This window comes from Eschrichtius robustus, chromosome 11 (assembly GCF_028021215.1).
Source record: "Eschrichtius robustus isolate mEscRob2 chromosome 11, mEscRob2.pri, whole genome shotgun sequence".
NCBI classification, from domain to species: domain Eukaryota; kingdom Metazoa; phylum Chordata; class Mammalia; order Artiodactyla; family Eschrichtiidae; genus Eschrichtius; species Eschrichtius robustus.
In genome coordinates this window covers 29,921,847-29,938,551 of record NC_090834.1, presented here as the reverse complement: position 1 = coordinate 29,938,551, position 16,705 = coordinate 29,921,847, and the positions used below count along the sequence as shown (strand labels likewise).

Genomic DNA, 16,705 nt, shown 5'->3' with positions numbered 1-16,705 from the left:
GTAAAGAAAGAACCACACAGAGTCTGATAGGAGGGGAGGAGAAGTGATCTAGTTGGGACTGACACCCCTAGAGAGTGACCTAGAGAGGAGAGAGATATCACATGTTCAGGATCTTCCTTGGGGAGCGGAGCATTCAATCCACACATGAGGCATTCCAGCCCTGTGGTCCAGCAAGAGGAAGATGAGCCTGTCTGGGTTAGAAAACCAGTGGGGCTTACCTGAGTGATGTAATAAATGGAAACTCTGCTCTTGAGGAGCTTGCACACAGACTTGCTTGCTCACAGTCCCAGGGTGGAGGCAGCAGATTGAAAACTTCATGATGCTCTGGCCGGCTTGCCAGGACCACCCCAGTGTGCCCCCAACTTTGCACTAGACTCCTACTCTAGCCACTACTGCTCTGCTATTGCTCCCTGCTAAGGTCAAGGCTGCAGTTGCCAACAAGAGTGCACACACTTGGAGGGAACAGGGCTTCGTTGGACCCTGGCCCTGCCTCTGACTAGGATGGGAGCAACATACTTGGGAGGGAGAGGAATCAGCTCCAGGGTGGAGACTGCCATTTCATGTGTGCGTGTCCGTGCGCACACTTGGGAAGGAGTGGAACCAGCTCAGTAGTGTGGCTCCAACTCCTCCAGCCCTGATCTAGCCTCTTACCAAAGTACATGCACCAAGGAAAAAGTGGAACCTCTTCAAAGTGCAGCCCCAAGCCCTCAGTCCCTGACCATGCTCACAATTAAGTTGGAGACTGCCATCACACCTGGGAGAAGTGCAGGTCCCTCAGGGCTCCTGCTTCAGCTCCTTGGGCCTGGATCCCACCCCCAGTAGGGCAGTGACTGCCATTGAGCATAGGAGAAGCCCCAGCTCAAACGTGGCTCTGACTCTACCTCCCACCAAGGCAGTGGCTGTCAGAGCACCCTGGGCTTAATTCAGATCGAGCTCCCACTGAAACCACTGTGCACACACAGACTGCATTGGGATGCTCCCACACAAGGACATATCTTCAAGACCAGGATAGGTAACTCTTTCACCTACTGTCATGCAGACAGAGGAATATGTTTCAAATGAATAAACAAGAAATAAAAATGAATAAAACCCTACTGAAACAGAGATAAATAATTTACCTGATAAGAAGTTCAGAGCAATAGTAATAAGAATGCTAACTCAACTTGGGGAAAAAAATAAATGAACAGAGTGGGAATTTTAACAAAGAACTAGAAAATATAAAAAAGTACCAGTCAGAGCTGAAGAATGTAATAACTGAAATGAAAAATACACTAGAAGGAATTAACCACAGATTAGGTGATATAGAAGAATGCATAAGCAACCTGGAATATAGAATAGTGAAAATCACCCAATCAGAACAGGAAAAATAAAAAAAAATTTTAAATGAGCCTAGCTTAAGGGACCTTTGGGACAACATCAGGCATTCTAAATTTGCATTGTCCCTACAGAAAGAGAAAGAGAGAGAGAAAGGGATAGAAAATGTATTTGATGAAATTTTGGCTGAAAACTTCCTGAACCTGAAGAAGGAAATAGATATCCAGGTATAGGAAGCACAGAGAGTCCCAAAGAAGGTGAACCCAAAGAGAACCACACCAAGACATATAGTAACTAAAATGGGAAAAAATAAAGGTAAAGAGAGAATTTTAAAGTCAACAAGAAAAAACAGTTACGACAAGGGAATTTCCATAAGGCTATCTGCTGGTTTTTCAGCAGAAACTTTGCAGGCCAAAAGGGAGTGGCATGATATATTTAAAGTGCTAAAAGGAAAAAAACTAAAAAACTAAAAGAGTTCATCAGTACTAAAGTGACCTTACAAAAAATGTTAAGGGGTCTTCTTCAAGTGAAAAAGAAAGGACCACAACAAGAAATAAGAAAATACAGGAAGGGAAAAACCCCACCGTTAAAGGCAAGTAAAGGCAGTGGATCAACCACTTAAATGAACAATTAGAAAGGTTAAAAGACAAAGATTTTAAAATTAAATATAACTACAATGAACAGGTGAGGGATAGGCATAAAGATGTAAAATATGACATCAAAAATAGAAAACATGAAGGAGGAATAAAAAAATATAGATCTTTTAGAATGTGTTTGAACTTAAATGACTATCAGTTTAAAAGGATAGATAGAGATATACATCAACATATATGAACTCCATGATAACCACTATATATGCAGTATTTTTACTGGTAAGCCATCTAGTACCTATTGTAAGGTTGTTTTTTAAAACCTGGATATATACCTAAAATAAGTACCTAGAGGATTTTAATATTTTAAAATAACAAATATAGACAGTAAGAAACATACAGATTCTTGGAATGGTTGTTGTATATTCAACTTTGAAGTGTTTTCTTTTCTAAATCACCACATAGCGTTTTATCTGAGACTATTTGAGAGTAGCTGGGGAATGAACCAGATGACCTCTTGAGGTCACTCTTAGCTTAGGATTTACTAATTATGTGGATGGAGTTGTGAAGAGAACTTGAGTATAAGAATAATTTCAAAACAGGTCACTTTTTAGAAGGTTAACAAACTTTCCAGTGTCTTTTTTAAATGATAATTATGTTTCTGAGCATGAAGTGAACAATCTTGATTTATTTTAACATTATTTTTATTCTGAAGAAACCTCATTATCCTTCTTTTAAAAAACTCTATGTCCTTAGTAGTTTCATAAAGCATTTTATGTGTGTGTTGGGGATGTGGTGAGTTTTTTTTCCATAGTGGATTCTTGGCTGTTAGTAGAGATTCACATATTTGTAATTCATTCTGATTCTCTGTTGATTTATGTTTTTATTTGTGTGAGTATAAGCTTCTCTTTTTGTGTCTATTTTGTTTACTTTCTCTGGGTCTTTTGATTTCTTTGCAGTGTAGTGTGAAGTTCATGGAAATATACAAGAAAAACAGATCTGAATGTTCATTGCAGAGGAGTTGCATAATATTCAGTAACTTGTCAAGAAGGTGGTCTTTTTTCACGAGACAATTTTATTGAGATTTCACATGAATTCTTCCTCAACTCTTTAATATGATTTTTTAAATGTAATTTTGTGATAACCATAGCAGTTGAAAAACATCTAAGACGTCTCGGGTTTGACTTTCAAAACTAAGCAAAGTCCACCTCAAGGAAAATTAGGGTTTACCCTAAGACCGTCAAATATGAGGACAATTATAGGAAGTCAGGATTAAAATCTGGAATATTAAAAGGGGAAAGCTCAAATACTACTGTTTTCCAATCATCAATAAAATTTTTTGCTGTAATTCCGTCAGTACTCTTCATGGGTGGTACCAAGGTTCCAACTTCTATCCCTCTGGCTGGTCAAGGCAGGAAAAGGGAAGTGCTAAATGTACATATACTTTGATACTGGATCCTTTGCAATGCCTACTGACTCACAACTCTTCAGGCAAGACATTAGGTTGTACCTTTTGCAGCCTGCAGTGAGAGAAGAGTTGCTTGTGGCAGCAATTGTTCTTTGTTTAGAAATAATGTGTTCATTTTGCCAACTTGGCAATTATACCATGTGTTGTTGAGCTTTGGTATGTATTGATATATACAAATTACCACAAACTTAGTGCTGTAAAAACAGCACATTTGTTATCTCATAGTTCTGGAAGTCACAAATATGAACTGGGTTTCACTGGGCTAAATCAAGGTGCTAGCAGGCCTACTTTTTTTTGGAGGCTCGCAGGGAGAATCCATTCCCTTGCCTTTTTCAGTTTCTAGAAACCACCTGCATTCCGTGGCTTGTGGTCCTTTCCTTTGTGTTCAAGGTAAACCAATATACAATCTTCCAGTCTTTCTCTGATTCTGACCCTCCTATCATATGCTATATAACCCAGGATAATCTCCCCATTTCAAGATCCCTAACTTAATTGTATCTGCAAAGTCCTTTTTGCCATATAATGTAACATATTCATGGCAAATATGGGATAGGAGCATTGACATATTTAGAAAGCCATTTTTTCTGCCAGACACAGTATAATACAAACAAAAAGCATGGGCACTGTCGTCATAAATTGCTTTCTGAAGTTACCTCTTCCTCAAAGTACTATTCTTTAATTGATGTAGTCTACAACATGATTTTAGCCATTCAAATTCATGTCTCACACATGTTGATCTACTTCAGATAGCAAAAATATTATAATGATAATAAAGGCCATATATGACAAACCCACAGCCAACATCGTCCTCAATGGTGAAAAACTGAAACCATTTCCACTAAGATCAGGAACAAGGCAATGTTGCCCACCCTCACCACTATTATTCAACATTGTTTTGGAAGTTTTAGCCACAGCAATCAGAGAAGAAAAAGAAATCCAAATCAGAAAAGAAAGTAAAGCTGTCACTGTTTGCAAATGACATGATACTATACGTAGAGAATCCTAAAGATGCTACCAGAGAACTACTAGAGCTAACCAATGAATTTGGTAAAGTAGCAGGATACAAAATTAATGCACAGAAATCCCTTGCATTCCTGTACACTAATGATTAAAAATCTGAAAGAGAAATTAAGGAAACACTCCCATTTACCATTGCAACAAAAAGAATAAAATACCTAGGAATAAACCTACCTAAGGAGACAAAAGACCTGTATGCAAAAAACTATGACACTGATGAAAGAAATTAAACGTGATACAAACAGATGGAGAGATATACCATGTTCTTGGATTGGAAAATCAACATTGTGAAAATGACTATACTACCCAAAGCAATCTGCAGATTCAGTGCAATCCCTATCAAACTACCACTGGCATTCTTCACAGAACTAGAACAAAAAATTTCACAATTTGTATGGAAACACAAAAGACCCTGAATATCCAAAGCAATCTTGAGAAAGCAAAACGGAGCTGGAGGAAGCAGACTCCCTGACTTCAGACTATACTACAAAGCTACAGTAATCAAGGCAGTATGGTACTGGAACAAAAACAGAAATATAGATCAATGGAACAGGATAGAAATCCCATAGATAAACCCATGCACCTATGGTCACCTTATTTTTGATAAAGGAGGCAAGAATATACAATGGAGAAAAGACAGTCTCTTCAATAAGTGGTGCTGGGAAAACTGGACAGCTACATGTAAAAGAATGAAATTAGAACACTCCCTAACACCATACACAAAAATAAACTCAAAATGGATTAAAGACCTAAATGTAAGGCCAGACACTATAAAACTCTTAGAGGCAAACATAGGCAGAACACTCTATGACATAAATCATAGCAAGATCCTTTTTGACCCATCTCCTAGAGAAATGCAAGTAAAAACAAAAACAAATGGGACCTAATGAAACTCAAAACTTTTGCACAGCAAAGGAAACCATAAACAAGACGAAAATACAGCTCTCAGAATGGGAGAAAATGTTTGCAAATGAAGCAACTGACAAAGAATTAATCTCCAAAATTTACAAGCGGCTCATGCAGCTCAATATCAAAAAAACAAGCAACCCAATCCAAAAATGGGTAGAAGACCTAAACAGACATTTCTCCAAAGAAGATATACAGATGGCCAACAAACACAGGAAAGAATGCTCAACATCATTAATCATTAGAGAAATGCAAATCAAAGCTGCAATGAGGTTTCACCTCACACCATGATGAGGTGTGGCCTCATCATGGCCATCATCAAAAAATCTACAAACAGTAAATGCTGGAGAGGGTGTGGAGAAAAGGGAATCCTCTTGCACTGTTGGTGGGAATGGAAATTGATACAGCCACTATGGAGAACAGTATGGTGGTTCCTTAAAAAACTAAAAATAGAGCTACCATATGACCCAGCAATCCCACTACTTGGTATATACCCAGAGAAAACCATAATTCAAAAAGAGTCATGTACCACAATGTTCATTGCAGCTCTATTTACAGTAACCAGGACATGGAAGCAGCCTAAGTGTCCATCGACAGATGAATGGATAAAGAAGATGTGGCACATATATACAATGGAATATTACTCAGCCATAAAAAGAAACGAAATTGAGTTATTTGTAGTGAGGTGGGTGGACCTAGAGTCTGTCATACAGAGTGAAGAAAGTCAGAAAGAGAAAAACAAATACCGTATGCTAACACATATGTATGGAATTTAAAAAAAAATGATCATGAAGAACCTAGGTGTAGGATGGGAATAAAGACACAGACCTACTAGAGAATGGACTTGAGGACACGGGGAGAGGGAAGGGTAAACTGGGACAAAGTGAGAGAGTGGCATGAACATATATACACTACCAAATGTAAAACTGATAGCTAGTGGGAAGCAGCTGCATAGCACAGGGAGAACAGCTCGGTGCTTTGTGACCACCTAGAGGGGTGGGATAGCGAGGGTGGGAGGGAGGGAAATGCAAGAGGGAAGCGATATGGGGATATATGTGTATGTATAGCTGATTCATTTTGTTATAAAGCAGAAACTAACACAACATTGTAAAGCAATTATACTCCAATAAAGATGTTTAAAATATATGTATATTTTTTAATGGAGCCTTCCATTCCTTTTTCTTTGACTACCAGATTTGCACAAAGCACTATTAATAGATGGAAATGAAAGTAATATTTGAATAATATTCTCTGTGACAAGCATTTATATGCATTTTTCTATTTGATCTTCACAGCAAACTTCTGAGCTCTTCATATTTGTCATGAGACTCACAGATGTTAAATAACTTGCCTGAAGTTTCATAGTTATAAGTATCAGAGCTGTGATTAGAGCCTTATCTGTCTCTTTATTTTTTTCCTAATTGTCTCTGTCATATGTTTTCACATTTTATTTTAAAATGTGAAAATATTTTTAAAAAGCACAAAGTAGTAACCCATGTCTCTGTGTTTTATGTATTGTACTATTTTGTAAACTGATTATTTTTTACTTATGCGTTTCCTATAACCTGAACAACTCTTTATAAGCCCCAATTTTAATTGCTTTATACTATTTCAAGATGACCGCTCTTCTTCCACCATACCATACTATCTCTTTCCAAGTCATGCCTTCCTGAGGACATAATACAATATATATATAGTTAAGTAAAAATATGTATTTCACTGCCAAAATTAGTAAATGCTGACTGTATAAGGGGATTAGAGGGGAGAGATATTACTTTAAATTGACCAGTTTGAATACTTTCTAGTGACAGAATAAGGCCTTGGAGGAAAAACTTGGAAGGATACAAGACCTACTTAACTTTTTTTTTTTTTAATCAGTCATCAATTTTATACACATCAGTGTATACATGTCAATCACAATCGCCCAATTCAGCACACCACCATCCACACCCCACTGTGGTTTTCCCCCCTTGGTGTCCATACGTTTGTTCTCTACATCTGTGTCTCAATTTCTGCCCTGCAAACTGGTTCATCTGTACCATTTTTCTAGGTTCCACATACATGCGTTAATATACGATATTTATTTTTCTCTGACTTACTTCACTCTGTATGACAGTCTCTAGATCCATCCACGTCTCAACAAATGACTCAATTTCGTTCCTTTTTATGGCTGAGTAATATTCCATTGTATATATGTACCACAACTTCTTTATCCATTGGTCTGTCGATGGGCATTTAGGTTGCTTCCATGACCTGGCTATTGTAAATAGTGCTGCCATGAACATTGGGGTGCATGTGTCTTTTTGAATTACGGTTTTCTCTGGGTATATGCCCAGCAGTGGGTCATATTTTAGTTTTTTAAGAAACCTCCATATTGTATTCCATAGTGGCTGTATCAATTTTCATTCCCACCAGCAGTGCAAGAGGGTTCCCTTTTCTCCACACCCTCTCCAGCATTTGTTGTTTGTAGATTTTCTGATGATGCCCATTCTAACTGGTGTGAGGTGAAGCCTCATTGCAGTTTTGATTTCCATTTCTCTAATAATTAGTGATGTTGAGCATCTTTTCATGTGCTTCTTGGTCATCTGTATGTCTTCTTTGGAGAAATGTCTATTTAGGTCTTGTGCCCATTTTTGGATTGGGTTGTTTGTTTCTTTAGTATTGAGCTGAATGAGCTGTTTATATATTTTGGAGATTAATCCTTTGTCCGTTGATTCGTTTGCAAATATTTTCTCCCATTCTGAGGGTTGTCTTTTCGTCTTGTTTATGGTTTCCTGTGCTGTGCAAAAGCTTTGAAGTTTCATTAGTTCCCATTTGTTTATTTTTGTTTTTATTTCCATTACTCTAGGAGGTGGATCAAAAAAGATCTTGCTGTGATTTATGTCAAAGAGTGTTCTTCCTATGTTTTCCTCTAAGAGCTTTATAGTGTCCAGTCTTACATTTAGGTCTCGAATCCATTTTCAGTTTATCTTTGTGTATGGTGTTAGGGAGTATTGTAATTTCATTCTTTTACATGTAGCTGTCCAGTTTTCCCAGCACCACTTATTGAGGAGACTGCCTTTTTGCCATTGTATATCTTTGCCTCCTTTGTCATAGATTAGTTGACCATAGGTGCGTGGGTTTATCTCTGGGCTTTCTATCTTGTTCCATTGATCTATGTTTCTGTTTTTGTGCCAGTACCATATTGTCTTGATTACTGTAGCTTTGTAGTATAGTCTGAAGTCAGGGAGTCTGATTCCTCCAGCTCCGTTTTTTCCCCTCAAGACTGCTTTGGCTATTCGGGGTCTTTTGTGTCTCCATACAAATTTTAAGATGATTTGTTCGGGTTCCGTAAAAAATGCCATTGGTAATTTGATAGGGATTGCATTGAATCTGTAGATTGCTTTCGGTAGTATACTCATTTTCACAATATTGATTCTTCCAATCCAAGAACATGGTATATCTCTCCATCTGTTGGTATCATCTTTAATATCTTTCATCAGTGTCTTATAGTTTTCTGCATACAGGTCTTTTGTCTCCCTAGGAAGGTTTATTCCTAGGTATTTTATTCTTCTTGTTGCAGTGGTAAATGGGAGTGTTTCCATAATTTCTCTTTCAGATTTTTCATCATTAGTGTATAGGAATGCAAGAGATTTCTGTGCACTAATTTTGTATCCTGCAACTTTACCAAATTCATTGATTAGCTCTAGTAGTTTTCTGGTGGCATTTTTAGGATTCTCTATGTATAGTATCATGTCATCTGCAAACAGTGACAGTTTTACTTCTTCTTTTCCAATTTGTATTCCTTTTATTTCTTTTTCTTCTCTGATTGCCGTGGCTAGGACTTCCAAAACTATGTTGAATAATAGTGGTGAGAGTGGACATCCTTGTCTCGTTCCTGATCTTAGAGGAAATGCTTTCAGTTTTTCACCGTTGAGAATGATGTTTGCTCTGGGTTTGTTGTATATGGCCTTTATTATGTTGAGGTAGGTTCCCTCTATGCCCACTTTCTGGAGAGTTTTTATCATAAATGGGTGTTGAATTTTGTCAAAAGCTTTTTCTGCATCTATTGAGATGATCATATGGTTTTTATTCTTCAGTTTGTTAATATGGTGTATCACATTGATTGATTTGCCTATATTGAAGAATCCTTGCATCCCTGGGATAAATCCTACTTGATCGTGGTGTATGATCCTTTTAGTGTGTTGTTGGATTGTGTTTGCTAGTATTTTGTTGAGGATTTTTGCATCTATATTCATCAGTGATATTGGTCTGTAATTTTCTTTTTTTGTAGTGTCTTTGTCTGGTTTTGGTATCAGGGTGATGGTGGCCTCATAGAATGAGTTTGGGAGTGTTCCTTCCTCTGCAATATTTTGGAAGAGTTTGAGAAGGATGGGTGTTAGCTCTTCTCTCAATGTTTGATAGAATTCGCCTGTGAAGCCATCTGGTCCTGGACTTTTGTTTGTTGGAAGATATTTAATCACAGTTTCAATTTCATTACTTGTGATTGGTCTGTTCATATTTTCTGTTTCTTCCTGGTTCAGTCTTGGGTGGTTATACCTTTCTAAGAATGTGTCCATTTCTTCCAGGTTGTCCATTTTATTGGCATAGAGTTGCTTGTAGTAGTGTCTGAGGATGCTTTGTATTTCTGCGGTGTCTGTTGTAACTTCTCCTTTTTCATTTCTGATTTTATTGATTTGAGTCCTCTCCCTCTTTTTCTTGATGAGTCTGGCTAATGGCTTATCAATTTTGTTTATCTTCTCAAAGAACCAGCTTTTAGTTTTATTGATCTTTGCTATTGTTTTCTTTGTTTCTATTTCATTTATTTCTGCTCTGATCTTTATGATTTCTTTCCTTCTGCTAACTTTGGGTTTTGTTTGTTCTTCTTTCTCTAGTTCCTTTAGTTGTAAGGTTGGATTGTTTACTTGAGATATTTCTTGTTTCTTGAGGTAGGCTTGTATAGGTATAAACTTCCCTCTTAGAACTGCTTTTGCTGCATCCCATAGGTTTTGGATCGTCGTGTTTTCATTGTCATTTGTCTCTAGGTATTTTTTGATTTCCTCTTTGATTTCTTCAGTGATCTCTTGGTTATTTAGTAACGTATTGTTTAGCCTCCATGTATTTGTGTTTTTTACGTTTTTTTCCCTGTAATTCATTTCTAATCTCATAGCGTTGTGGTCAGAAAAGATGCTTGATATGATTTCTATTTTCTTAAATTTACTGAGGCTTGATTTGTGACCCAAGATGTAATCTATCTTGGAGATTGTTCCGTACGCACTTGAGAAGAAAGTGTAATCTGCTGTTTTTGGATGGAATGTCCTATAAATATCAATTAAATCTATCTGGTCTGTTGTGTCATTTAAAGCTTCTGTTTCCTTATTTATTTTCATTTTGGATGATCTGTCCATTGGTGTAAGTGAGGTGTTAAAGTCCCCCACTATTATTGTGTTACTGTCGATTTCCTCTTTTATAGCTGTTAGCAGTTGCCTTATGTATTGAGGTGCTCCTATGTTGGGTGCATATATATTTATAATTGTTATATCATCTTCCTGGATTAATCCCTTGATCATTATGTGGTGTCCTTCCTTGTCTCTTGTAACATTCTTTATTTTAAAGTCTATTTTATCTGATATGAGTATAGCTACTCCACCTTTCTTTTGATTTCCATTTGCATGGAATATCTTTTTCCATCCCCTCACTTTCAGTCTGTATGTGTCCCTAGGTCTGAAGTGGGTCTCTTGTAGACAGCATATATATGGGTCTTGTTTTTGTGTTCATTCAGCCAGTCTATGTCTTTTGGTTGGAGCCTTTAATTCATTCACATTTAAGGTAATTATTGATATGTATATTCCTATGACCATTTTCTCAATTGTTTTGGGTTTGTGTTTGTAGGTCCTTTTCTTCTCTTGTGTTTCCCACTTAGAGAAGTTCCTTTAGCATTTGTTGTAGAGCTGATTTGGTAGTGCTGAACTCTCTTAGCTTTTGCTTGTCTGTAAAGCTTTTGATTTCTCCATCAAATCTAAATGAGATCCTTGCTGGGTAGAGTAATCTTGGTTGTGGGTTCTTCCCTTTCATCACTTTAAGTATATCCTGCCACTCCCTTCTGGCTTGCAGAGTTTCTGCTGAGGAATCAGCTGTTAACCTTATAGGAGTTCCCTTGTATGTTATTTGTCGTTTTTCCCTTGCTGCTTTCAATAATTTTTCTTTGTCTTTAATTTTTGCCAATTTGATTAATATGTTTCTCGGCGTGTTTCTCCTTGGGTTTTTCCTGTATGGAACTCTCTGCGCTTCCTGGACTTGGGTGGCTATTTCCTTTCCCATGTTAGGGAAGTTTTCGACTATAATCTCTTCACATATTTTCTCTGGTCCTTTCTCTCTCTCTTCTCCTTCTGGGACCCCTATAATGTGAATGTTGTTGTGTTTAATGTTGTTCCAGAGGTCTCTTAGGCTGTTTTCATTTCTTTTCATTCTTTTTTCTTTATTCTGTTCTGCAGCAGTGAATTCCACCATTCTGTCTTCCAGGTCACTTATCCGTTCTTCTGCCTCAGTTATTCTGCTATTGATTCCTTGTAGTGTAGTTTTCATTTCAATTATTGTATTTTTCATCTCTGTTTGTTTGTTCTTTAATTCTTCTAGGGCTTTGTTAAACATTTCTTGCATCTTCTCGATCTTTGCCTCCATTCTTATTCTGAGGTCCTGGATCATCTTCACTCTCATTATTCTGAATTCTTTTACTGGAAGGTTGCCTATCTCCACTTCATTTAGTTGTTTTTCTTCGGTTTTATCTTGTTCCTTCATCTGGTATATAGCCCTCTGCCTTTTCATCTTGTCTGTCTTTCTGTGAATGTGGTTTTTGTTCCACAGGCTGCAGAATTGTAGTTTTTCTTGCTTCTGCTGTCTGCCCTCTAGTGGTTGAGGCTAAGAGGCTTGATTAGAGACTCTGGTGGTAGGTAGAGCTGACTGTTGCTGTCTCCACTTAACTTTTAAAGCTAGAAATTATGGCGTTTTCCAATCAATATAGAGTTTACAATACTTCATGCATCTACACGTGTGTGTGTTTGTGTGTGTGTGTCTGTGCGTGAGTGTGTATAGAAAGAGGGAGGGAAAAAAGAGAGGGAAAGATAATAGTTAATCGTGGAAATATTTTGAAACAAGGTTGGTAAACTAAAAATTTCTATACCCACCTCACCAGTTAATAAAAAACTGATTGTTCATGTTTAATTTATCTTTGATCAATAAATAGTAGTAAAATCTCAGGGATGTTATACCTCTGCATTGTGAGGAAAATATAAGAAAGCATATCCTTAATCTCTATTTGCATAGTCTAAGGAAAATTACTCGGTTGTTATATATTTTAAAAATGCCTTTTCTTTCCTGTTTCCCCAAAAGACAGAAAAATAATTGGTTCTGATTATAATTGCTGGATATTATAAAGCACTATCTAGCTGAAAGGCTACCAAATGAAATGTTTTACTTAAGAAGTTAGGTTATTGCTTAAATACCTATAGAACTGGAAATTTAGTGTATACGTTTGTCTTGAGTTGAGGGATGCTTAATTAGGAAGAGGGATTAAGCATAACTTTCTGATTTCATGCTGTATTCATGTGTGATTTATCTGTTTATTTAGGTACCCAGAGGCTTACCTTACTTCTCTGTGAATTTTGGCCTCCAGGGAGGGTTTGCCCATGTCATTGAAGATCAACGCAAATTCCCTTATTACTTTGGAAAGGTATGCTCACAAATTTAGTAAAATACCAGAGTTTAGCAACTTTGTAACACTTTTCTTTTGAAGGGAAATCAAAACTTTGGCCACAATATATAGTGAAGTTGGTTATTACTGTTCCACCCAAGTTTTAGAGGGAGTACCCAGAAACTGTTAATAAATATATCCCAGAATATTTATAACTGGAATATTACTTTGTAACCAAACATTTGTTGACAGTGTCAATGGTGACTATAATGTTTTCCTGTGGAGTCAGCCAGGCTTGTGCTGAGAGTGATGATAATTGATAATGATGATAACCCACTCACTGAGGATTTACAATGAGCCTGGTATTGTTCTGAGCACTCGTTTAATGCTCACAATAACTCTATTATGTAGATATTTTTATACTTTCATTTTATAGATGATGAAACTGAGCTACAGAAAGGCTATGTAACTTCCCCATGGTCATGTGCTAATAAGTGACAGAAACAAGGGGTGCATAAGCTCATGGTTGAGCTAGAGAACAAATGATCTCACATCTTCATTTATAATTAAGCACCATATAGTCCAAGAAGAATGTGTCACTCATTTCACACAGATAGTTTCTGGACAGATACTAGAGTGTAGATCTTTCATTTGCTAGTGGATTCTTTCCGTTACTACAGATTGCCTTCTAGGGATATAGTCCTTAAATTTAAGGTCTACTGAGTATCTGGGAAGTATGTAAGTTAGTATCAGGGACTAGAATGAAATTAGTGTAGCCATTGAAGCAATCAAAAGAAGTCTGGGCAATAACAGCTCTAGAAGTGACCTTTCAATCTAGTATAACTCAGGCCTTTCTCTCTAAATTAGAGGAGCCTAGATGAACTCTGTCCATGGTTCCCTGTTCTTCCTCCCCACTTTCATCTCCTGTGTAAGATCATTTTCTACAACGAATAGTGACATGTAAGAGGTTTGGACTCAAAAATTCTTATGCTGTTATCTTTAAAGGTTAACTAGAGGCCTAAAATCACATTCATCAATGAACTATTGAGATACGTTACAGAAACTTGTCTGAGAATTTTTCAGAATATCTTTTCCCAGAGTTAACTAGAAAGAAATTTGTTTTCATTGCTCTGAAAAATTCTGTTGTTATTCAATAGAGCTTTATAACTCAAAGCTTTATGACTCTGCATTTATTTCTTTCAAAAAAAGAAAACTTAATTTTAGTGAAAATGAAGTAAAATATCAATTTTTTAACTTGCATAAATTTAATTGGGAGATCGTCCCCCCACAAATATTATGCATGTACTGTGGTTTTTATGATACTGTCTTAATGTTAAAAGGAAGGCTTCTTTAGTTAGCATTACATCATTGATCCATTTTCCCCAAAATTTGCTTTCCAAGAAACAGCCTATGAGACCAAAACTCCCTTCAGCCTGCAGTTGTTTAGAAGCAAGAAGGGTTGGTTTCTTTCCATTAACATCTGCTTCAGTAACAGAACAAGAATCAGTCCTTATATGGTACACATGAGACAAAACTTGATGTTTTATAGACAGTTTTAGATCAATTTATAAGCTAGGCTTTCTTAAACTACATTGCTAGTGATTGGCTGGTGCCAAGAAACTCTTGCATTAAATCTAAATGTGCCCTCTTTTTAAACTGTGTCTCTCTTAACCCCTTTATTTCCCTTTCCCACTGAAAAGAGGTTTCCTTTTCCATGAAGCTTTTCCTGATTTATCCAACAATTAGAATCTTCTTTCTTTTTGAGTTTCCATGTAGTCTGCTTTGACATTTGCCTTATTCTGCTTTATAAGACAGTCCTTTATATAGTTGGAGTATTATTGTGCCTCCCACCACAGCTCCACATTCTGTTATGAGCTTTCTGAAGACAGAGAAATGTATTTTAGTTATCTCTGTATCCTCTACAGTATTTGGCACTTGCTTTTACATAGTAGGTCCCTTTAGTATATTTGTTAAGATGAAGAACCTATGTCTTAGAGTGATTATGTCCAAGGTCTTACCACACAATCCTGTAGACCTAGACTGAATATGCAGAACTCAACCCTTAGCCCAAGATTTTCCTGTATTACCATACTTCCCTTCCTCAAAGCATTATAAATCTCCCCCATATCTTCTGTACATGGATACTCACTATCATAACTTTGATTAATTTCTGTAACTGATAGCACAGGAAGAGGATCATGAAGGAAATGATCTAGAATAATAAGCAGACAGTCAGAAATCCATTCCTTTCAGGGCTTGGGAATGTGACTTTTTAAATGAAGGTGATTTATAATTTTTAATTCTTGGTTTGCTTAGATTAGTACTAAAATATGATTTTGTTTCCTGAAAAAAGAACTACAGCTAATAGTAGAAGAAACTGGCTTTTAACTATACTGGGTAGTAGAGAGAACATTACCCTGAGATTCAACTGTAGTTGAACAACCAAGTTAATAATTGCTACATGTTGATCAACTTTTTCTTCAAACTTTTACCAGAGCAGCTAATAAGAACCAAATTAATTAAATTTCATTTTCTCTTCCTCCCCTTTGCTGCTGTCTGATAGATGTGCTAACAAGCAACAAAATAGACAAATTGTTTGACAGGAGACACAGCTAGGACCCCTAGAATCACAGAGTTTGCACAGTTAGAACTAAATGAAAAGAAGGTTTATTTTTAACTTGAAACTAATACCTATGTAAAATTTGAGCATCCTCACGGAGAACTACTTAATGTTATATTTAGTAACAGAATAAATAGAAATAGTTTCATTCCTGTTTTTAGTATTTATATACGCACGTGTTTGTATTTTTCTCATTCTTTGAAAGGAAATCATTGGTGGGATGCTGGATGTAGAACCAAGACTTTGGAGAAAAGGGATCCGAGAAAGCTTTGAGGATCAGAGGAAGAAAGTACTGCAGTTTGCTCAGTGGTGGAAACCATTTGACTTCACCAAAAGTAAAACATGTTGAGACATGCCTTTCATTTTTTTATGTCCTCTTCAGATTTCTTTCAGTTTTATTTCCATTGCATCTAACTAAACAACTGACCATCAGGTAATAGGAAGAGAGTCATGATCTGTTTTTATGACAACTGCATCATTGGATTGTGTCAGTTTCCTTCCCCACCTGCTCCTGTGGACTTCATTGTAGTAACTGTGGAGCAAGACCAGTTATGTTGTGTGACCTGTTCTTGTCCTGTTCTGTACCTATGTCTTGGTATTCTGAACTATTTATATTAACATATAGAAAGACTTTTCTGAAGGATTATCTAGGAAGTATAGCAAATCATTGCTTCAGAGGGAAGCGGGTCTGCTTCAAGTTTAAGTCTGCTGACTAGCTTCTTCTGCATTTTTTAAACTAAGAGTTGGCATATTTAGTAATAATTGAAATTTCTTTTCACAGCATTTTATAGAAGCTCTTAATTTTCTACCAATAGCATATATATTACTACTATTCTTTTTATTAAAGGAGAAAAGAATGTCCCAAAAGTAATTAAGAATTAAATAAGGTATATAACATGTTCATGATTTGTTTTTATTTCTGCATTTTTAAATAGTGTCTTTGAATTTTGGTGATTTTAAAAGTAATTGTTCCAAAAATTACAGTTTACAGTTGTTTGGGGTTTGTATGAAAGTTAAAAATTTTAGCCAAATCATCATTTTGGGGTTGTATTGATTATTACAAAATCTTAAGTAATGTGAGTATTTTTAGTGTCAGGAACACATTCCGTTGTCCCATTTGA

At 36.5% G+C, this 16,705-nt stretch overlaps 1 protein-coding gene across 1 annotated transcript in view; it reads left to right on the top strand.

Moving 5' to 3' along the window:
• The window catches only part of CWF19L2 (CWF19 like cell cycle control factor 2), a 185,861-nt gene extending 169,406 nt beyond the window's left edge, over positions 1 to 16,455 (top strand). Inside the window, exons 17-18 of the mRNA XM_068556327.1 lie at positions 12,902 to 13,003; positions 15,790 to 16,455. Of these exons, the coding sequence (XP_068412428.1) occupies positions 12,902 to 13,003; positions 15,790 to 15,933 (246 nt within the window). The 3' untranslated portion in view covers positions 15,934 to 16,455. The remainder of the gene's footprint in view (positions 1 to 12,901; positions 13,004 to 15,789) is intronic.
• Positions 16,456 to 16,705: the final 250 nt, after the last annotated feature.